Genomic DNA, 23,850 nt, shown 5'->3' with positions numbered 1-23,850 from the left:
TCTTATCTAAGACCAGAAAACCTGCAATATCGTCTGGAAAGAATTCAAGGTCTCAGGCTTAATTGGAGTGAGAGTTGTAGAAGTTTATTGTTACGCGTCCTTTTAGGGGACCTGCAAGTGAGAGGGGTACATGCTTTTACCTTTAAAGGGTAGGGCTGCCATTGTCAGGGCTGACCTGACAGGAGGGGCCTCAGTCCTTAGACAAAGGTCAGAGCTGACCCAGAGGAGCTTGTGAATCATAGTTCAGATAAGATTTGGGCCAGGTCGTTAAGGAGACAAAAGGCAAGGACAAAGGAGGGTGTGGGCCAGGCCCCGAAGAAATGTAGAGATTAAGTAAGAACAAAGGGGTCACAGCGTGTTGCCTAGGTGGAGTGTGGGATAGGGAGAAGGGGCAGAGCTCAAGGATGGGAAAGGACACATTGCAGTTACAATTGAACAGACTGGTTTTACAAGTTGGTTTCACAAATTGATCTAGACCCCAGGTACCCCATCACTAAGAGGTGGACAGATTGAAGGTCACCCTGAGAAAGATGAAATAGTTTTGGGAGGAGTAAGAGATAGGGAGAGTTGGGAAAAATAGGAGAATGTGATTGGAGAAAGAAATGTGACATTCTTTAATCATGGAAGTAGAGCACTTGTGGATGATGGTAAAATCAAGGGTATGATTGGTCATCTTTATGTGCAGCCGAAGTGGAGTGGAAGGCAGGAGAGTTTGAGGAGGGACTTCAACAAGTGTAATGAACTCCTCAAAGTATTAAGGCAGAAATTGGTCTGTAGAAGACTGGGAGATAGATATTAAATTCCTGGAGAAAGGAGACTGTGTGGAATGGGAGTGGATGGAGGGAGACTGATAGATAATTGCTAATAGGAACTTGATTGGGCGATAAATTTAAATGGAACGATTCTCAAAGTAATAGAATTTGCGAAGTGGTTGGTGGCGGAAGAGTTTGGAAATGGCCCAGAGTGAATCCCTCTGCTGGATGTGTAATGGTTGGTTGGGGTTGGGGGCGGGAACTTGGTAATGAAATTATTGGGTTAAGTCGCTGGGGATGCAGTGTTACAGAGAACAGATGTCTGTGAATGAAGGTAGATAGAAGGGGATTTGATAACTGTGGAATGTAAGTAGCGCAGTGGAAGGGGCAGGCTGTGCTGGAATGACACTTGGCGGGACTAGATTTGTTGTGAATAGTTTTGAGTTAAGGGTTGGGTTGGCTCCCAGTCTGCCAGCTACTTGCAAAACAGAGATTAGATTTAGAGAATAAACGAAATTGCTTTCGATCTGTCTCGTGGGGCAAAAAAAAGAAACCTTCCCACAAGAAACTCCAACGCGGACTTTGGCCCTCCTCACACGCTGCAGGTTCAGCCAAGCGCCCCTCAGGGGGCAGCTACTCCCGCGCGTCTTTCAAAGACCGAGTGGAACCAATGAGCAGTTGGAGGCGGAGACTGCTGTGAGAACGGGGAGGTGAAATAAAGCAGGGGCATCTGATTGGCCACCGGGCGCTCCCTTTCCCCGCCTCACAGAAGGACGGTACCAATAAGCGCTTGGAAAGCGGGAGAAGGCGGACCCTCCAAGGGAAAGGGGGGGAAGCTACGTGCCCGACATCGGGGCTCCCCGCAGCCTCGTCCTGAAGGTGATGAAGGTGGTGAGTATGGCTGCCGGGGGGGGGGGGGGGCTAGGCTTGCTTGATTGGCCGGCTCTACCCTTTCCCTAACCTCCGTGGACTGGGGGTAGGCAGGGGAGGGCCCTTGGCCCGCTGCGCTCACCTTAGGTAACTTTCTGCTCTCCCCGAAGGGAACCTGGGCGAGGACAGGGCCCGGGAGCATCCCCAGAGGCCCTGGGGGGAGAGACCCAGGGTTGGGGGGGGCGGGGCTCCCGGGCTGGACAGGGTTGGGAGTGGGGCAACCGCAGCCCGAGGGGCGGGGCTCAGGGAGCCGGGGAAACCGCTCTTCTCCCGGCCCCCCCCCCTTCGGCTTGGGTCATCAGAGCTTTCATTTACAGTATGTATGTACAGTATGTATGCGCAGTATCTGCCTCACCGAAGCCTCCAAGTTATCTTCGAGAAATCCTGCCCTGGAAACTCTCTGCGTAGTTGAACTGGTTTAGCAGCCGGTGAAAAGGTGCAGGGGTCCAAGCAGCCCGAATCGGTGTGAATCTTGAGGGAGAGGGCTCAGTTAACAGTCATTTGTGGTACCTGGAGGGTGAGGATGCCCTGTCAGTGTCAGCCTCCCTGGAGAGGGCCAGCTAGCTTCCCAAATCCGTGCCCAGAACACCTACTTCGGGCACAGTGGCCTTCTTTTCAGCTCATGTTACTTTTTAAGGACATGTGAACGATAACATCTAAGCAATCATTTTTATGTTGGAAGCAAGCTTTTGCTACAGTGTGGTCCTTTTTGTAAGCTATACACTTATCACTTTGGTATGACTGTTTTCTTTTGAAGCCCAGTACAATGCAGACAAGTGAGTTTGACTCATCAGATGAAGAGCCAGTTGAAAACGAACAGACTCCATTTCAAGTTTCATGGTAAGTTCTTATACTTGATTAAAGAAACGCCTGTATTTTGTTGAGAACATCCTGTTAAGATCTTGGCATGTGACTGAGCGTGTAGTTCAAAGAATGGGGGTCTTGGAGTCAGGAGAGACCTGGTTTAAATCCTGCCTCTGACCATGGGCAAGAATCATTTAACCTCTTTTAGCTTAATTTCCTTATCCAAAAATTTCACAATACCTGTGGTACTTAGCTCTCAGGATTCTTCTGAGGACCAAATGAGAATGTGTAAAATGCTTTGCAATTCTTAGAAATGCTAGCTAAAGTATATTATTATTAACAACACCTTGGAAACGTAAGGTAATTTGCAACCACTGATTATATGCACTGCTTAAGAGAAAAAAAAAACCCCCTTCATTTCCCTCCTGTTTTATAATTTATAAAAAACTGAAGTAGGAGCACATAGCAAATAAGAAGCATAGGCAAAACTCTAATTATCCTTATCTTGGTATCTAAATGTTTTGATTAGTCAGCCATGAAAGATTTGGGCTGAAATCGAGGAACTGGAAATTTGCCAATTTATCATCACAATCTACTGCATTGTGATGCTTTATTCTGGGATAGAAGCTTGGGTTTTTCCAAAGTTTTGCCAGTTGAAATAAATTCTAGCAGGTCCCAAACCATGCAGGAAAATTCAAGCATAAGCCCAATAATAGACTGGACTATTACCATTTTCTGAAACATGTTTCACCGCCCTTTAAGACCAGCTAGGCCTGGGAAAAAAAGTATATACTGGACATCTAATTCTAGCTCTTTCCGTTGATCCACATCCTATGTATTACTCAGAACCACAGTCAGGACTAGTGGTTGGCAAGGGCAAAAGCCATCAGAAAATTCTGTTCTCTCTGGCATATAGGTATTTATTTTTGTGTAGATGATAACATCACACAGGAGGCTGCTAAATGGAACTGGAGGATAACTCATAGTTGTACTAATTGTGTATGATGAATTACGTATTATAAATTTATGTTATCCAATTTTAACTGAGCCCTCAATATAGTAAGACTAATCTTTTATTTCATCCTGATTCCCCATCATTTTCTCCACATACTACCTTCTCTTCCTTCTCAAGAGTCTATACCTTCCTCTCTCTAAACTTTCTGATTTGAAGAACTCAGTTATTATTTTATTGAAACAGTTGAGGCTATTCTCTTCATTTCAAAACCACTTGAACCCAATCCCCATCTTCTCCTTTTTTCTAGTATCTCACAAAAAAGTACCCTTCTTGACAAGATCTATGCATGTATTTGAATCCATTCCCTTCTCTAGCATTTTGTAGCCTCTTTCAGCCCCTCTTTTTTTTAAACCTCAACCTCTCCTTTTCTATTGGTTCCTTTCCTTCTACATTCAGACATACTCTAAAACTCCCCAATCCTTAAAAAACCTTCACGAGGCCCTCCTGCTGTCATCATGTATCTCTTCCCTTTGTCAGCTAAACTCTTTGAAAAGGCTGTTAGTACTTACTGCTTCCATTTCCTCTTCTCTCCTCACTCCTCAACATTTTGTAACTCAATTTCCAACCTCATCGTTCCACTAAAACTGTTCTCCAAAATTCCCAGTGATCTCTCAGCTGCCAAAGCTCATGGTCTGTTTTTCAGCCCTAAATCTTCTTGACTTTTCTGTTGCATCCAACCCTGTTGGCCATCCTTTGTTTTATCTTGGATACCCTCTTTTCTCTCGGGTTTCACACTTCCACTCTCTCCTGTTTCTCCTGTGTGTTTGAAAGCTCTTTCTTAGCCTCTTTTGCTGGCTCATTAACAGGATCACATCTCCTTATTGTTTCTGTATCACCAAGGTTTGGTCCTAGGCTCTGTTTGCTCTCTGCATCCTCTCATCAATTTCCTCTAGATTTTCCTCTAATCTATGTAGATAAGCCATTATTTTTCCTCCCACAGCCATCCCTCTTATAAACTTTATATTTCTCTTGAAGGCACAACATTCTTCCAGTCTCCTAGCTTCTTGTCCTTGGCATTATCCTGGACTCCTCATTATCCCTCATATCACACATCCACTCAGTTGCCAAATCTTGCCATTTTATCTCTACGACATCTCTTGGAATCAATCCTTTGTCTATATCTGTCTCTATTTACTAAACTTTCACCAAAATTATTTCAGGCCTCTCCCCCCGCCCCCGACTCCTAATTGGACTCTCTGTCTAAAATAACTTCTCCACATCTGCCAAAATAATTTTTCTTAAGACCATATCTGACCATGTTTCTTTCCTACTTAACTCCAGGGGTTCCCTGTTCTCTCTAGGGTAAAATATAAACTACTCTGTTTAGCTTTTAAAACTACATAACCCATCCCTAATTTGTCTTTTTCAGACTCACTGGACATTTCTCCTGACTAAACCAGATAGCTTTCTGGTTTCTCACACAAAACACTTCATCTTCTATCTATCTCTTTACTTTTTCACTGGCTGTGCCCCTATGCCTAGAATTTACTCTCTTCCCAATGCCCCAGAGCCTAGCAAAGTGCCTGACACATAACATGTGCTTAATAAATGTTTTTTGATTGAACACAATTTTCATAATAGGCCTAAGAGCATAAATGCCCTGTCTTGGATCTCCTTAGAATCTGTTAGCAATGAGGGGACATAGATTTTATGGTATATGTAAAGCCTTTGTAGGGCAGCTAGGTGGCATGGTGAGCCTGTGGAATCTGGAAGACCCAAGTTCAAATCCAGCTTCAGACAATTTACTAACTGTGTGACATCCTGGGCAAGCCACTTAACCTTTTTTACCTCAGTTTCTCCTCATCTGTTAAATGAGCTGAAGAAGGAAATGGCAAACCACTCCCGTAGCTTTGCCAAGAAAACCCCAAAAGGAAAGAATTTTTACAACCTATGTCACTGATAAAGGACTCATTTCTAAAATATACAGAGAATTGAGTCAAATCTATAAGAATACAAGTCATTCCCCAATTGATAAATGGTCAAAGGATACGAACAGGCAGTTTACAGAGTAAGAAAATAAAGATATTTATAAGCATATGGAAAAATGCTCTAAATCCCTATTGATTAGAGAAATACAAATCAAAACAACTCTGAGGTACCGCTTCTCACCAGTCAGATTGGCTAAGATGACAAAACAGGAAAGTGACAAATGCTGGAGCGGATGTGGACAAATTGGAACACTAATGTATTGCTGGTGGAGTTGTGAACTGATCCAACCATTTTGGAAAGCAATCTGGAATTATGCCCAAAGGGCTATAAATAATTTCATACCCTTTGACCCAGCAATACCACTTCTAGGGTTGTATCCCAAAGAGATCATAGAAGTGGGAAAAATATTTATAGCAGCTCTTTTTGTGGTAGCAAAGAATTATAAATTAAGGGGGTGCCCATCAATTGGGGAATGGTTGAACAAGTGGTGTTATATGCATGTTATGGAATACTATTGTGTAATAAGACACGAGGAACAGATGGACTTCATATTTACCTGGAGAGGCTTATATGATCTGATGCTGAGTGAGAAGAGTAGAGCCAGGAGGAATTTGTACACAATTACAGACACAGCATATGTGTGACGACCAACTTTGACAGACTGGACTCTTCTCAGCAATGCAAAGTCATAAGTCAACCCCAAAAGACTCATGATGGAGAGAGATGTTTACATCCAGAGAAAGAATTGAGTTTGAACCCAGAGTGAAGCAAACTACCTGCCCTTTTTCTTTTTTGGTTTTGTTTCCTCTTTCCCATTCTTCATCCCATCTGATACAATCCTTCTCTATAACCTGACTAATGCCTAATGTGAAAGTATTTGCAGATACTATACTTGATTGTATACTGCCATGGGGGGAGGGGGAAGGGAGAGAAAATTTGAAACTCAAGGAATTGTGATAATGAATCTTAAAGTAAACTAAAAGTAAACAAATTAATAAAGACCAAAAAAAAAAAGTGGCATCCATAAGCCAGGAAAAAAGGGATCACAAAGAGTCAGATAAAACTGAAACCTAAAGAACAACAAAGCCTTTGTAGGCCGTCTTAAAAGTAAAAACCTATTTATAGCAAATACAGCAAAGAAGGAATCCTATATTAAAAACTATACAAATGCAAATTTTACTAATATTGCTTTTGATACTGTTACAGCTGGTTCTCTGCAGTCATCAATCCTGTCAAACGAGTATTTTCTTTAGTCCCTTTCCCCATTCCCCTCTTTACTTGTGCAAGCACCATGGCAGTGTGGTGTGCTTTTGACTTTGTAGACAAAGAAGTAAAAAAAGTTGATCTTTTGACTTACTGTCAAGTAGCAATTAACTTTCAGTTCAAGTAGCATTATCAAACATCCTAACCATCTAAAACAAACTCTATTCCAATTCCTAACATATCAATGAAACCCAAATATCCCCTAAAACCCAGGAGCTAAGAAGAGATAGGTATATTACATCTCCCATTTTCCCTCTTGGTCTTTATTTTTTTTTTTTTGCTAGTTTATTGTGGACAGGCTGTATATTAGTAGCAAATGATAACTACATGCTTATGTCCTACATACCAAGGAGAGCAGAATTTTCAGGTATTAAAAACAAGTAAATTGATATACACTTGCTATGTATTTAAATGTTTTATTCTGGTTGTAAATTGTATAGATTATTAAGGTCATAAGACTAATTCTTTAAAAAATGGTTTAAAACGTATAAAGTTGCTTAATCACTCTAGACTTTGGATATCATTAACACGTGGATTATTTTTATCATCTGGATAATCTAACATAAATTTACATTTTTAATATTTCTAACGATAACAGTCAACACTTTTTATTTCTTTTTAGGCTACCCTTATCCATTGTGAATTGTTCTCAGTTTCTAGGTTTATGTTCTCTTCCAGGTGGGTAACACTGCAACTAGATTTCTACTTATACCATTAAAGCAGTTTTCCATTATTAGTTAAGCTCTATTGGTTATTCACCATATCAAACACTAGAGGAATTTTATATATTACAACTTCGCTGTTTTGTAGAGAGCTATATAAGTATGTTTATTTAGGAGAAACAAAGTGATGGAGGATAATGTATCCCTTAGACACTCCCAGTTCCAGAGTTACAGCTCTATAAAGCCCTGGGAAAGTTGCAGATATTGATTTAAAAAACAAAACAAAACTGAAAGGCAGAAAGATGTGACCTTTATTGAGTTAGAACCACATTGTACCACAAAGGACAGGGATAGGAAGTTACAGTTCTTTGAAGGTCCTGAGCAGCCATTTGTGGTGCTTATTTTTAAGAATTTGGAGCTATATTTGTCTTGTCCTCAAGGAATTTATGGAATAGTAGAGAAACTCAGACAAAGTTTATGAAAACTGCCATTTATAAGGATTATTAGAAAGTTCTTAGAACTTTACAGGTTACATTAAATCATTCAACCCTAAAAAAAATCTTGAACAATATTGATATAAGCAGGGTTTTTAAAAGATGCTCTTGGATTTTTTTTTCTTAATTCAAGCTACATAGAATTAAAAGAACTGTAATTTTTAGAAAACCTATGACAAATGTGGAGAGTAAATCATTTCAGTAGGGCTGTATCATATTAAATGATAATTGAACTGTAAACCAAAATGAGTCTTTCTCTTACACTGGTTTCCTTTAAGCTATAGCCACCCCTTCTATCCCAGCTTCCTCTGGTAAAACACATAGAAGAACTCAGGATTTGGAGTCAGAGGAGATTTGGATTAGAACCCTAGATCTGCTGCTTTCTACTTATATAACAACCTCTAATTAGGCCTCAGTTTCTTTATCTGTTAAATGAAGAAGTTATTGGACTAGATGATTTTTAAGGTTCCTCTGAGCTCTGAAACCTGTGGTCCTTAATTTTCCTGCCTCTTCCCTACTTGTTTTTTGATTCCCTTGGTCTTAAATCATTCAATCCACTTTCCCTTTCATCTGGACCAGTGGTCTCCAAACTTTGGGGCACATAACCCTATCAAAAAAATTTTTAAGCATGAATACCAATTCTACACATGTTACAATAACATACTGGTAATTGTGTAGCTTAGAAAATATAAAAATAGCTACTTTAATAGGATGATATAAAGATGAAATAATGTTTTGAAAATATTTATTGGTTCAAAAATATTTTGCTTTCCCCAAAATATTAATAATGACATTTTTGATGAAAGCAATTGTGATTGAATAGGCTTTGTTATTTTTGAAAATTCTGGTTTAAGAACAAGTGCTTATTATGTGCCAGACACTGTGCTAAACCCCAGGGGATGGAAAGATCGAGGTAAAAAATCCCTCATGGTTCTCACATTCTAATTGGAAAGATAATATATGCAAATAACTGTACCTTAGATACACACAGGAAAAAATGGAGGGAGTCTCAGAGGGAAGGCATTATTAGCATTGAGGGGAACAATGAAAAACCTCTTTTAGAAGGTGGGATTTAAGACTTGAAGAGAGCCAGAGAAACCAGGAATTGGAAGTGAGGAGAGAGAACAGTCCAATTAAGGGGGGCAGCCAGGGAAAAGCCTGGCATATGGAATGTCATATTTGAGAAACAGGAGGCTAGTGTCTCTGGATTGCAGAGTACAAGGAAGGGAGAGTACAGTGTAAACGACTGGAAAGGTAGAAAGGGACCAGGTAAGGTGAACAAGATTTCATATTTGACACTGGAAATCATAGCCACTGGAGTTTATTGAGTTGGGGGGGGGCGGAGCTAGGGAATGATATAGTCAGTCTTATGTTTTAAAAAATTTTTTGAGAGGAAGATGGAGTGAGGAGAGCCATGTGAAGATGCTAGAGGGAAAGGATTTTTCCAGTTCTTCAGGTACCAGGTCAGTCAGTCACAAAAAGAAGGGGAAAGATTTGCAGTGAAGTTAGGTAATTTGCATGGTAACAGGTGAAAGGAGAGGCAGTACCTTTGTACCTTGGGTACACCCTGAGTTAGATATTACCAGGAGGGTACAATATAGCCCAATTTTCCTATCCTCAATTGGTTAGCATTTGAATTATATCATTGCTGTTCTAATCAGTTTAGAGACAATTGATCTAACTACTGAGCATTCTGGCTCACATTTATTACTTAGCCTGTATTCAGGGATCCAAGGTATTCCCCTCACCACCATCCTAGACTTCCTCAAAATGTGTGTGTATATCTATTTATCTTTCTACCCATCTCTCCCTATATATCAATCTATCTAGTAGTATTACATTGTCCTTGCCTCGAATTCTCCCGTCTTTTCTTTGACCCACCATAATTTGATCCTACCTTATCTGAACCACCCACAGAAGCCAGTCTCATTCCATTCCCAAATGCCTTATTTTTGAGAAGGGGCTATTTAAAGCCCAAAGCTCTGCAGGTATTTAGAGGGATGTGACATGGGTCAGACCTGTTGAAAATAATGCTTTAGGTGTTGCTCCCCTTCTAATGAACTTTTTATCTCTAAAACAGACCTTTTAAAATGAGCAATGCTGAATAGTTAATTTAAATCTTGTTTTTTAAACCAAGACTGTTATAGCTAATCATCGTAACTCACTTTTCCTCATTTGCCTTCTTACCTACCGTAGGTTGTAAATTTAAAGATGTTAGGAGAAATCTCCAAAAGGACATGGGTAAGTGTTATCTGATACATTGTTCCATTCAACATGCAGAATATTTATATGTGAAGAGGAAAAATGTATTGTTACAGTGTTTTATCTTGACATAAATTTAGAATACCTCATAGCAGTTTCTTTAATGCAGTTGTTAAGAATTTTATGAGGAATCAAACAATTGGCATTTAGGGAAGTGGGTATCAAAAGCTGCAAACATTTCAAAGATTTAACATTGTGCACACACCCAAGCATAGTTCCTTTTCTTTGATGTGGCCCTTATTTTATTAACATATAAAACTACTCTTCCTGGTAAAATGTACTAAAATAGAATAATGAAAAACTCTACTCTTCATGTTTTTGAACATGAACACTTTTTCATAAACATTGTAGTAGCAGAAATGAAGCACGAAAAGTGAAACACAGACTATCAGTCTTGAGTCAGAAGTGTCCAGAGGTGGCCAGCTAGGACACCTATCAGCAAGCATTATGAAGCATTTACTACATACCAAGCATTGTACGGAGTCCTGGGATTACCAGTAAAGGCAAACACCCGTCACCCTCCACACACTATATATCATCCACTTAAACTGGTCTATTTGCTCTCTTTGTAAATAGCACTCCATCTCCTCTCTTCACACTTTTTCATTGGCTATCTCCCATGCCTCTAATGCTCTCCTTCCTCAGATTCACCTCTTTGCTTTTCAAGACTGAATTCAAAACTTAACCTTCTATAAAAGGCTTTTCCTGAGATTACCTCCCTTTATATCTTATGTATTCCTAGTTATCTGCATATTGTTTTTGCCATTAGAATGTGAATTCATTGAGAAGAATTGTGTTTGCCTTTCCTGCTTTTAATAATTTAGAATTTTGTCTTGTCCATCTTCCCTGTTTGATGTTTAATATTAGTTTTTTACGTTTCTGGTCTATTGGCAGAAGAACTAAAGAACTATGGTATACAGGATATATTTGTTTTCTGTACCAGAGGAGAGCTGTCAAAATACCGTGTACCAAACCTTTTAGACTTCTATCAGCAGCATGGAATCATCATTCACCACCATCCCATCCCCGATGGAGATACCCCTGACATAGACCGATGTTGTGGAATTCTACAGGAGCTTGCAGTCTGTCTCGAAAATAACCGGAAAACCTTAATACAGTATGTTCTACTTTCCTTCATATCATTTGTGTAAATGGTTCTGGTCAAAATAGTTTTCCCATAGGTCAATCAGTAAACATTTATTACGTACCTACTATGTGCCCAACATTGTGTTACGTGCTGGGGATACAAAAAAAGTCAGAAGAGTCCCTGAGAGAGACAACATTCAAACAACTGTGTTCAGACAAGCTGTATACAGGATCGATAAGGAAAAGTCCACAGAGAGGCTAGGTTAGGAAAGGCTTCCTGCGGGTGAGTTTTTAGCCAGAAGGAAGACTTGAAGGAAACCAGGGAAGTTGGTAGATGGAGTTGAGGCGGGAGGGGATTCTAAGCATGGGGGACAGATAAAAATGTTCATGCCCAGAGCTGAGAGACGGAGTATCTTGTTTAAGGTAGATCAAAGAGCCCCATGTCATTGGACTGAAGAACACATGGAATGGGAAGGGTAGTATAAGGCATGAGAGACTGAAAAGGAGGGGATGAGGAGGGAGGTGTTGACAGTTTTTCATATTGAAGATCATAGGGAGCCACTGGAGTTTATTAAGTGAGAGAGGTGATAACCTGTTCTAGGTTATAACTCAACCAATCCTAGTTTCCTTCTCTTTTTGAAGAGAGCAAGCATCTCTGGCATCAAGAGAATAACATCCAAGTAATCAGTGATGAAAATAGCAGAAAAGATGCTGCATATGACATGATGTGTGATTGGGTGTTTCACCAACACATAAGGAACGCTCTCATTGTTTGGCAATGGTTTATTCAGGTCAAGCTGCTATTGTAAAAGCCAAGAAAGCTGGGAGCTAGAACAAGGAAAGAAACAAAGGAAAAAAGGAAGGGCTGTGTATAGGAAGACATCAGCAAATATAATGGGCAACAGAAGCAGTGGTGGGAATTAATCTTACACAGTAAGAACTGCCAGCAGAACAGGAACTGAATGCTGCCCATCTCAGAAGAGCATTGTTGTGCCGCATGAAATAAACTGCACAGTTGTCCTGCAATTCTTGACAGCATAGTGGCAAAGCTACGGTGTTAACCCTATCTCTGTTCCAGTGCTACTTGAAAAGGCTCAGCAGTACTTGCACTGAGAGTCCGAACTAGGCTCTGGTCTAGTCCATACCAACTAGCTGTGCATCCTTCAGCATGTTTGTTAACTTGGTTTGTGTCTGTCAATCTGCAAAATGAGATTTCTAAATCTTTTCCATCGCCGACATTTCTATTATTCAGTAAGTCACTGATCATTTATTAGGCACGTACCATATGCTAGGCACTCAGCATACACAATCATTTAGCTGAGTATCCTTATCCCTCAACAACTTAAAACACTGCCAAATGCAGTTTGACCTGGCCAAGTGTTACAATATGATAATGTAGTATTAGGTGTCCTCACAAACTGATAACCCCAAAATTTTGTAAAATAATTTTACTTTATTCATTCCATGTTTATGAGGAAGGGGCAGATTACAAAACAAACAATTAAGACTTGTTCAAGAAATCAAGTTCCAGGCCAGCTCTTTCATCCACTGCTACAACTAGAATATAAGTAATTTGTGTTTCATAATGATAATGTAGTGTGCATACATATTTCATTTGATTCTCACAACAACCCTGTGATACTAGAGTTATCCTTACTTTGCAGAGGAACTGAGACTCAAAACTGTTCAGTGTTGTGCCTACAATTTGGAGCTAGTAAGCATCAGACCAGAATTGATCCTTGGTTCCTTCCTGACACTAGGTCCAGTGTTATTTTTACTGTGCACTGCTTCTCTTGACTCATGACATGACAGTCTGCGTTTTTGGCAGGAAAATATTATGTTTTAGAAAGATTTCTACCAAAAAAGTTAAACATGCTGGTGTGCTTTTAAAGTATTAAAATGAATGTTTCCTAGAATGTTCATACTTGGAATAGCTTATTTTCTTAAAATATTAGTTAAGTTCATGATTGCTGTATGTTAATAAGTTTGCATTTATTCCACATCTACTAAAGCAAGGTTTGGATGAGTTTTATGTAACAAAGAAATTACTGAAATGTAGTCTGTTAAGCAAAATTTCTAAATGTGTTTCATTCATCCCTAGGAGGTAGACCTTTAGAAGGCTAATAAATAAAACCTCTAGAGGTACTTGGGAGTTCTATAGTTTTCCATCTCAGAGATAACTTATCACAGAAAGAGCTAGTTTAGAAATTAAAAGATTTGGGTCTGTTACTGTGATGTAACTTTGGGCAAGATATAAAATCTCTGGGATTTCTGGGGGCGGCCAGGTGGCTCAGCGAGTAAGAGCACCAGCTCCAGTGTCGGGATGACCTGGGGATTGAATCCGGGCTCAGATATTAGCACCACACCCAGAAATAACTGGCCGTGTAACCTTGAGCAAGTTACTTAACCCCAATTGCTTTAAAAAAAAAATCTCTGGGATTTCTAAAAAGGGTTTAATTAGCTTATCACTAAGTTCCTTTTCAGCTCTGAAATTGTATAAGCGGATAATTAAATTTTTGCTGTTATTAAAAAAATGCCAAAAAGAAAAAAACAAAAACCCCAACCCCTCCATATTTGTCTTTTATTTTGGTACAACTAAAGGTCACCCACAACTGGTACAAATCCCTAAATTTTATTTCCTTTTCAGTTGTTATGGAGGACTTGGGCGATCTTGTCTTGGTAAGGAAAAATTTTCTCTGTCCACATTAAATAAATGTTCACATTAAGTAAAGCAGCCAAATTACTGTTTCTAAGTTGTGTTTGATACTACACCAAAATAAAACAAAAACATAAGTCTGAAAATATTTAAGCCCTTAACTTTTTAACATCATGCTTTTAAGTATGGGAGATTCCATGTTTGTACCATGTGCTTACTATATCCATACACATATATTAATATATGCACACAGGAGTTTGGCTACTGGATAGAGTGATAGGCTTGAAGTCAAGATGAACTGGATGAAAATTCTACCTTTAACAGTGTGGCACTTGGGAAGACTTTGCACTTAACTAAGATATAGGTGGGTGGTGAGTTACCAAGTAGAATTCCCACATTGGCAAATAAGAAATTCAGGTATCTCTCAGGTATTCTTAAATACGTATGTAGGCTTATTATATAAAAGAATATAGTAAGCTTTGAGAATTCATTTGTCAAAAATGGCCATCTAGGTGTGTTTTAAAAATAATTTCATATTTTCTAAATGGCTCAGTATTATTAAAATAATAGAAACAAAATAGCATATAAACTTACTCCTGTTTTAACAAGTAGTGTTATGTAAAATAATCTTAAATGTTCTCTTCTGTACATCTAGTAACACTATTGTTGAAATTTTTATACCATTTTAAAATAGTAGCAGCTTGCCTCCTACTATACTTATCTGATACAGTATCACCGCAGCAGGCAATTGACAGCCTTCGAGATTTAAGAGGATCTGGGGCAATACAAACCATAAAGGTAATTTATAATTTGCTTTTTTTGAGTATTTGGGATAGGGTTAGATTAGAGTATTAAAAAATATGATTGAGCTCTAATAAAGACAGTACTTTCAAAACAACATTCTTAAGTTCTTTCTCAACTCCTCCCATTCTGGGAATCATCTCCTCTGTTGTAACCTATCAGACCTTTTAAAAACTTGGAGCAGAGAACTATTTTTTTGTTTAAAATGCCTTTTCTAGAGCTCCTGATGAATTTAAAAGTTCCTGTTTATGTCACCAAAATTTGGTATAGTGGGTGACTTAATCAATATTTAAAAGCAATAATGAAAACTACTTTGGGTCTTCTAGTCTTATCTACAATTTTCTCATCTGGTATTAATAACAGCTTGTATTATTAGCATTATTTATCTTAGAGAGGGCCATGTCACATTTTATTTTATTTCCTGATTAGACTTGCTTATCCCCCTTTCTTCAGTCAGTTTGCTTGGGGTGGCTGTGGAGGGTCAATATTTGATGCCAAGAGCTCCAAAGCTGTGATTTTTTAGTATTAGTCTTCTGCCAACTTTGCCTCAGGTATTAGGGCCAGAGAGACTGAAGATGCCTTTTAGCACAATGTTACCTTGATTCTTTCGAGCAGTGTAACTTTTTATTTGAAAGTACTAATTCTAATTTTTCCAGCAATATAATTATCTCCATGATTTTCGAGACAAACTGGCTGCACATCTGTCGACAAGAGACTCAGTATCAAGATCTGTATCTAGATAAAGAACAATGTCAGTTTACTACACATAAATAAGATCCTTTCTGTAATTTTATACTCATCAGAAACTTGCTAGAGTAACCAATTCAAATGAAAACATGCCTATACAGATGTATCTCTAAAGTTTTGAGTTTTCACATTTTGTGTTATTTGGTGATATTGATGCATAAAAATATCCTTCCTGTAAATGGGCCCCTTGTCTCTTTTATATGGGTATTATATTGTATGATTGCATTCAGCATCATATAGATTATTTGTCATGATCCCTCTGTAGTGCTAATTAGTAAAAAGAATAAAACCACCCTGGTCCTTGACTTGACTATGAGAAGACTGGAAATTCCTTGGGTACCTTGGTTCTTGATTTTTATTGATTCTGGCCGACTAGTTTTTAATGATTTGCATTGTTACATAATTTTTTTTTCTTCTATGTAGTGTCCCATCTGAATTCCTCCCACTTGCATTAAAACTCAACTAAATTAAGGAAATCTAACCTAATTCTTCTCAAACCAATTTAGTAGAGGTATCCTGTTTTAAATTATGCTCCAGAAAATACCCAAACTCTCATGAATTTGAGACAAGGAAGACAATATTCAAGATCACTTATTTAGCTATAGGCAGATACCATACTGTATAGGGTACTGATATCTTTGTCTATCAAATAATCCAAAAATACCTCAAAGAAGTGCTTAAAAATATTTATCAGTGTTTTCAAGAACTATACACTGCAGAACCTGTTCCATGACACAAAATTCATTATATTAATGTCTATTTTAGTTAATTAGAAAGTTAACTCATAGTAGCACAAAGAAATATATATAAAAAAAAAACTACATATCCGGGGTGGCTAGGTGGCACAGTGAGTAAAGCGCTGGCCCCAGAATCGGGAGGACCTGAGTTCAGGTCTGGCCTCAGACACTTAACACCCACACAAAAATACTAGCCATGTAACCTTGGGCAAGTTACTTAAGCCCAATTGCCCTCCAAAAGGCAAAAAAAAACCCAAACCAAACGAAAAAAACCCCTACGTATCCCATTAATATCCAAGTGAAAGTCCTAGGAACTTAAATTATTATCTGAAACCACACATCACTAAAAGCAAGGGCATTTTTGATCAGCAAAAATTCAGGAATAATGAATTACCACACAGAGATTTCATGAGAAATCACATTTTGCAATGTGAATAAAAGTATAACCTAAACAAACTTTCTAACATCAAATAGTTTTGAATCTTGATTTTGTGTTCACATATTAGAAATTATGCTGCCAATTCAGTATATTCAGGATGAGGAGGGTAATGTGATTAACTAAGCTCAGCTAAATACTGTTATATCTAAGTTTCCATTTAAATGCCATTTTAATACTAACATGTAGAGTCCACTTCACTAAATTATTTCTAAACAGCAGATATTTTCTATATAATAGAAAAAAAAAAAGATAAAAGAAACTCACTGCTCCAAACACTGCAAGGAAATGTAATATATGGCATGATAGTTGGAGGAAATATTTCTCTGCCTGAAAAAAAAATTCTCTGCCTGATCTTAGATGAAGGAGTTCATTAGGAATGATGTGGCCAAAATGGGGGGTGGAGAAAATAAAAAATAATCTGAAAGAGTTTGAAAATCCACAAACAAATCAAATAAATAAGTAACCGCATTTTAAATTAATAGCTTAATGTGCCAACAAAGGATGCCATTAACATAAATAACACAAACCACAAATACTTTGTGACGGTTTTTATTAAATATACAAATGCAGAATAAACCCATTGAGCTATAAGGACCAATTTTAAGTGCATTTTCTTTGATCACATATAAAACCTTTCTGAGGTTAAAATGTGATAATTTTAAGAAAACAAGCAAAATTCTAAAACTATATTTTGTCTTGTCAAGTCTCAATGTCCAGACTTTTCTCTTGTTCTAGTATACTACTTAATTACAACTTAAAATCTGAAATACATCAAGATATTCCCTAAGTATATGTAGTTAGACAGTGAACACTACTAAAGCATCTGAAGCGACACCATTGCTACACTGTAGCACCACCACATAGTTTTGTTTTCCAACTCCCAACACACCAAATGCCAGAGCTAAATTTGGTGATTAAAGATACATCCTTAGTCTAATTAAAGCGGTATCTTCTATAAGTACAGATAGTCACCTGAAACAGTAATAGCTATCAAAGTAGAAGAGCCGAACCCTGCTTTTTCCTTAATACAAGCTATTATGTACTGATTTACTGAGATTTATTAATACCAAAATATTCTTTGCACAGTAGTAAACAAGTATAATACTAAAGAGCTTGTTTCTGGTAAAATAATTTATAAATTATTTCACTTTTTATACCTGGTGTAAAAAGTTGCAAAAAATTTAAGAATGAGTATCTTATATTACTGGTGGTATAGTTATCAAGATTTTCTTCCCCACTAAAACTATTATTGCTATGTCAGAATATAATTGTTGTTCATCAGTGCTTGTGAATAACTTGCAGTTATACTGTACAATTTCTTGTCAGACACGTTTTTAAGATCAGAGATACAAATACATGGATTTACAATTTTGTTAAATTTCTTGGTACAAAATGTCCAAACCAACAGAAAATCTACTATATATAGGATTTTCTAGGTACAGTCTAATATCAACTTAAATAAAAAGTGATGCTCAACAAATAATGCATCTTCAGATAAGCCAAGGTAAAGGGATGTTATTTAGTTTGTTCTAAAGCAACAGCATCTAAGAAGGTATCATATGTCTATATCTGTATTTCAACTTAATTGTACTTGACTGAATAAATAAAAATTACATTTTACAAAATGTGTTGTCGATTTAGGAAGGCTTGGGGTGAGGTAGCCAATGGTAAATATTTTCTACAGGAACTGCAAAACCATTAAAAATCTCTAAACTGGGGGCAGCTAATGTGGTGCAGTGGATTAGAGTAGAGCACTGGCCCTTGGAGTCAGGTGGACCAGTTCAAATTTGACCTCAGACACATGCCTGTGTGACCCTGGCCAAGTCACTTAATGCCAATTGCCTTGCGAAAACAACACACACACAAAAAATAGCTCTCTAAACTGTAGACAAACGGCTAAAAGGACCACCTTCTCTGGACCACAGCTTAGAAAATGTTTAATAGCCCTTTAGGCACAAATCTATTTGACTACCTAGACTTAAATCAAGATTTCCTGGCCACCTCATACATGACACTTGTTAAAAGTTGTATTGTATGGCTGTCCTCATGTTTCCTTCCCCTCCAAAGCATTCACACTATTTGGCAGGGACTTTGGTGCTTTAACTATCACCAGAAAACATCCTTTATCCATCTCACCTCTCCATCACCCTGCATGAAAACAAAATACTCCCCCAGGTCATAAACATAACATGTTGGGGGGTGGCTAGGTGGTGCAGTGAACAGAGCACTGAGCACTGGCCCTGGAGTCAGGAGGACCTGCGTTTAAATTCGGCCTCAGACACTCAACACAAAAACTAGCTGTGTGACCTTGGGCAAGTCACTTAATCCCAAGTGCTCCCCCCCCCGAAAGCAAAAACAACCCCCAAAACATAACATGTTGGGGGCGGGAGAGGAATAAATCTTATTTTATTTTGTGTATAAAATTTCTTAGCATTTGTACATAGCTACACTTCCTAAAAGGTCACCTTCAACAAATGGACATGGTGGCTAAACAGTCAAGAACTTGTGGCCAAACATTTTTATGCAAGACAATCTAGTTCAACATAATCTGTTATATCCACATCAAAAAAGTATTACTATGGCCTATTGGATGGAAATTGAAAATAAGATAAAGATGTTCCAAAGTCTTTTTTTTTTTTATTTTTTTAAAGCAATTGGGGTTAAGTAACTTGCTCAAGGTTACACGGCCAGTTATTATTTCTGGGTGTGGTGCTGAGTATCTGAGCCCGGATTTGATCCAGGTCATCCGGACACTGGAGCCGATGCTCTTACTTGCTGAGCCATCTGGCCGCCCCTAGATGTTCCAAAGTCTTAATGCAGTTTCAAGCTATTTAGGCCTGAAACTGCACTAAACTAAGACTTTTGGAGCATATTGCATATCCAAGTATGATGATGTTCTTATTTAAGAACAGGATCTACCTATATTAGAAAAAACTTCATATTTTTTTTTAGGTTACACAGAATTCAAATTATAAAACACTGTTTATGGAGCAGCTTAGGTGATGCAGTAGATAAAGTACCAGCCCTGGAGTAAGGAAGACCTGAGTTTAAATCTGGCCTCAGACACTTGACACTTACTAGCTCTGTGACCCTTTTTACTTAAGTATCTTACAAATTTTGATTCTGTTAAATAAGGTAATATATTTGAGATGAACTAAATAATAGTAGAAAAAGCTTTTGAAGTACTTTAAACCCCAGGAAGCAACAGCTTAAAATTCATTACATTGTAGAATTCAACATATTTTCCTGTAGCTTAGAAAACTAATTTGCTTTTTACTGGAAGAGACTGGGGGGAAGATATATCAAAACTGTGGAAGACAGGAAAGAAAGGTCATAGATTTGGTATTTCAAAATACTATTTTTGCACGTAGACAGACAAATTCCCAGTATTCTAGCCATTCTATCCCAAATGGGTATGCAGGAGTTTTAAAACATTATTTCACTTTTTAACTATATAGGAAATAGCATCTGCTTTAAGAAAATTTTAATACAAATTTTTTTACAATTGACAAAAAAATCCACTTCATCACTTTATGAAAAGTTGTATTTATTTTAATGTGTTCAAATAACTTAGGTTATTCCAAAGTCTAAGAAGTCACTCTATATACACTTGCCTCAACTTTCTGATGCCAGTTAAATCACAAAGACATTTATTAAAACTTGAAGTGACTATGATTTATAAAACCTACTACAGATGAGAAGGCAGCAGTCTAGATAAAAGAATTTTTACCAGAAATCAGTTTATTTAAAAAAAAAACATTGAAAAAAATTTTAAAGTGCCATTTTAAACCCTCAAAAAATGTGAAAAAACCAGCAATTTCATGAATCTGTCATATAAAACATATATCATTAAAATGACAAAAGAAAATCAAGGATTAATGTGCCTAGAAATTTTAAATGTCCCTTTTAGAGTCAGGAATGAAATTTAAAAACAAAAAGAATCATAATACTGGTTTAGAAATATAACTCGTATGCATTTATTATAGTTGTTTGTAGATTAAGCAATTTTAAGTAGCTATCTGCAATTTTTAAAACAATGCACTGAAAAGAAGTCTTAAATTTCAGACTTTTATTGTATTGCACTAAGGAAGAGCAGGATAGTTACACAATGTTCTCTCTCATTTTCTGTTCTGAACATCTTAGGTATAACTTGTAAGTCCTTAATATCTTTTATCACTAGATTGTAACAATAATTAGAATACCGAATTTCTTATTGACTGCTACAAATGAAACCATTTAAAATAACTTTAAATGCATTCCAAGATAATTTAGTATATATTCTCAATAGATTCACTTATGCTTAAGAATTAAAGTATATGAATTTTATGGAACTATTATGGGAGACCCTAGGTCATGCAATATAGAGGGCTAATATTTAAATGTTAAGGAAAAAAATCCCACCATCCTTATATCTGCAAATATATCCATGTAATCTACATGATATATGAAGAAACCTATGAGGCTTCCCATAAGCTCACATATACAAAGTTTTCTGTCCTTCTAAAGCACTTGATCTCTATAGCTAGTTTATAATCAGTCAATATTTCAATAAAACCAAAATAAGCTACTAGAAGCTCCTGTAAACAAAAACTTTTAACAGACTAAGGACAGTCAGTAATTAATACAATTATTCAGAAAATTATGGCTGTTCCTAGGGAGTACAAGTTCAAACCAGTCAATGCCAGAGGTAATCATTTTATACTCATTTTATACGTAATTCCATTTAATTTCTTTGTCTAAGCATAACATATGAAAACAGTCTTTCCACAAATCAAAAACGTGGAAACATTTTAAAAATAAGTAGTCTTTTTTTTTTAAAGTAACTGATCATATTCCATAAGCTAAATCTTGGAAACAGGTTCTTGTTGGACAGAATCCTTTCACTTTTGTGGCTTTTGCATGCACTTAACTGGACTGAGTGTTGCATATCTCATCTTAAGAGCTCACCAAAACATAAATCATGCTGAAAAGAAGAAGAAAAACATTGTTAATTTAAGGCAATTGATTCCCAATCAAGAACATTAACGGCAACAAACAGTGCTCCTCATTGTACAGCAAACCAGGTGGGGTAAAACTGCTCAACTGTTAGAACAGCACTGAAATATACACATGGGCTTAAATACCAGCCTGAAAGAAAGCTCAAGAGCTCTCACATTTCAGCTAAAAGGGAATTCATCATTAGAGAACATGAATACTGCTGAAAAGTTACTAGGCAGGGGCAGCTAGGTGGCGCAGTGAATAGAGCACCAGCCCTGGAATCAGGGGGACCTGAGTTCAAACCCAGCCTCAGACATTTAACATAAAAACCAGCTGTGTGACCTTGGGCAAGTCACTTAACCCCAACTGGGCTCCAAAAAGCAAAAAAAAATTGTTACTAGGCAGCAGTTAGGCTAAAGGGACCAAAGAGAAAAGGGAATTTCCTGCCCAGGTAAAGTCACTGGAGGTGTTCAAGCAGAGGTTAGATGAGCCTGTGTCACGGAAGATGTGAAAGGATTTATCACCTCTATTGTTATCACCTCTAACTTTCTACTTCTAAGATTCTCTAAGTCTCGTGTAAATTTACTTACCTTTAGTATGATGTAAAAAAAGGGACTCAAATTGTTCCAATTTTATAATGAAATTCAATGGCAATTCACAAAATCTTTGCAGGAACACTTCTATTCATACAGTGAAGATACACTGTTATTTACTGAAAATCTATATTCACTTTAATAATGCTAAAAACTGGCACTTTTCTTTCAGATGTTAGCCTGCTATGTTCTTCATGCATATAATTATGTATTTTGTGAAGAGAAGCTTGAATCTAGCCTAAAGGTACACCTTTTTTTTCCTCAAGGGGAATAAAGAGAAATGGCAATGGAATAGCATACTGCAAGAATAAATACCCATGTGAAAAATCTATTAAGCTGAGAAGCAAAACGTGGTATAAAACATTTAGGCAAGTATTAATTAAAGAGATTATAACACCTAGCTGGATGGAAGAAAATATATGAATTAAATAGTCAAAAGCTGGAATGGGGGAGGCAGAGAGCTTTCTTAGGACAATTCAAGTATCCAGATATCTTCTTAAGGTCTTAATCTAATAAAAGCAGTGAATGATTAATTGACTTTGCTGGTAATTTCAGCTTTTACAAAGGTGTTAGAAATGCTATTAAGGATCCAATTCTAATCAACAAGGAAGAACTCAGGTGATATACTGTTAATAACATATGTATATATGTGTATGTGTGTATGTGTATGTGTGTGTATATATGTCTATACAGAGGGGGAAAGAGAGCAAGGGCACATTGACTACAGCCAAGTACTGTGCTGAATACCAAGGAGATAATTTTAAAAAGAGATGGGACCCTGCCCTAAAAAAATCTATACATTCTAATGGTGATAACATATAGAGAATAGGTAGCCAGGGAAGGATGTTTTGATCTGGTAAATCAAAGGAATATCAGGCAAAACTGAATGTATATACTTGAGATTTCTTGGGAGTATATTTCAAAAAAATTCAGAAATTCCCCAATTGATGGTCAGGGGATATGAATGGGCAATTTTCAGAGGAAGAAATTTTATCTGTGAGCATGTGAAAAAATGTTCTAAATCACTATTGACTGGAGAAATGCAAATCAAAACAACTCTTGAGGTACCACATTTCACCTATCAGATCGGCTAAGATGACAGAACAAAAAAATGATGAATGCTGGGGAGGATGTGGAGAAGTTGGAACACTAATGAATTGTTGGTGGAATTGTGAGCTGATCCAACCATGCTGGAGAGCATTCTGGAACTAGGCCCAAAAGACTATAAAAAAGTACATGCCTAGCAATACCACTTGTAAGGATATATCCCAAAGAGATCACAGAAATGGAAAAAAGACCTGTATGTGCAAAAATACTTATAGCAGTTCTTTTTGTGGTGGCAGAAAGCTGGAAATCAAGAAGGTACCCATTAATTCGGGAATGGCTCAACAAGTTATGGCATATGAATGTAATGGAACACTTACTGTGCTATAAGAAATGAGAAGCAGATGGACTTCATAATAATCTGGAGAGACTTAAACTGATGCTGAGTAAGGAGGGCAGAACCAGGAGAACTTTGTACACAATTACAGACATATCATATCTGTGACAACTAACCCTCAGCAATGCAAGGTTAGAAGATAACTCCAAAAGACTCATGATGGAAAGAGATATCCACATCCAGAGAACTGCAGGGTCTGAATGTAGACTGAAGCAAGCTACTTGATTTCTCTCTTTTGTGGTTTGTTTTGTTTCATTCCTTC

General features: G+C 37.4%; 2 protein-coding genes across 7 annotated transcripts in view; one reads left to right on the top strand and one right to left on the bottom strand.

Moving 5' to 3' along the window:
• Positions 1-1,487: 1,487 nt before the first annotated feature.
• LOC138164280 (cyclin-dependent kinase inhibitor 3) lies at positions 1,488-15,711 on the top strand. Of its 6 annotated transcripts, none has more exons than XM_069091958.1 (8): positions 1,490-1,643; positions 2,440-2,522; positions 7,316-7,371; positions 10,046-10,090; positions 11,006-11,228; positions 13,845-13,876; positions 14,551-14,651; positions 15,311-15,711. In XM_069091958.1, the coding sequence occupies exons 1-8, from the start codon at positions 1,635-1,637 to the stop codon at positions 15,395-15,397; spliced, it is 636 nt and encodes a 211-aa protein (XP_068948059.1). In that variant the 5' UTR covers positions 1,490-1,634; the 3' UTR covers positions 15,398-15,711. The 6 variants fall into 6 exon arrangements, with proteins under 6 accessions (XP_068948061.1, XP_068948059.1, XP_068948058.1 ...); XM_069091957.1 differs by having other exon boundaries at positions 14,548-14,651; XM_069091959.1 differs by lacking the exon at positions 1,490-1,643 and adding an exon at positions 1,997-2,145 and having other exon boundaries at positions 14,548-14,651.
• A 1,399-nt stretch (positions 15,712-17,110) lies between these two features.
• The window catches only part of LOC138164281 (protein cornichon homolog 1), a 37,104-nt gene continuing 30,364 nt past the window's right edge, over positions 17,111-23,850 (bottom strand). Inside the window, exon 5 of the mRNA XM_069091963.1 lies at positions 17,111-21,540. Within this exon, the coding sequence (XP_068948064.1) occupies positions 21,513-21,540 (28 nt within the window). The 3' untranslated portion in view covers positions 17,111-21,512. The remainder of the gene's footprint in view (positions 21,541-23,850) is intronic.

This window comes from Petaurus breviceps, unplaced genomic scaffold, assembly GCF_028583685.1.
Source record: "Petaurus breviceps papuanus isolate PSGF00001 unplaced genomic scaffold, PetGlider_PUasm1.0 189, whole genome shotgun sequence".
NCBI lineage: Eukaryota > Metazoa > Chordata > Mammalia > Diprotodontia > Petauridae > Petaurus > Petaurus breviceps.
This window is presented reverse-complemented; position numbering and strand designations above follow the sequence as displayed.

Coding starts and splice junctions, on each gene's coding strand:
- LOC138164280 (XM_069091957.1), top strand. Junction 11,229..13,844: donor AACCGGAAAACCTTAATACA/GTATGTTCTACT, acceptor TTTCCTTTTCAG/TTGTTATGGAGGACTTGGGC. Junction 14,652..15,310: donor GGGCAATACAAACCATAAAG/GTAATTTATAAT, acceptor TAATTTTTCCAG/CAATATAATTATCTCCATGA.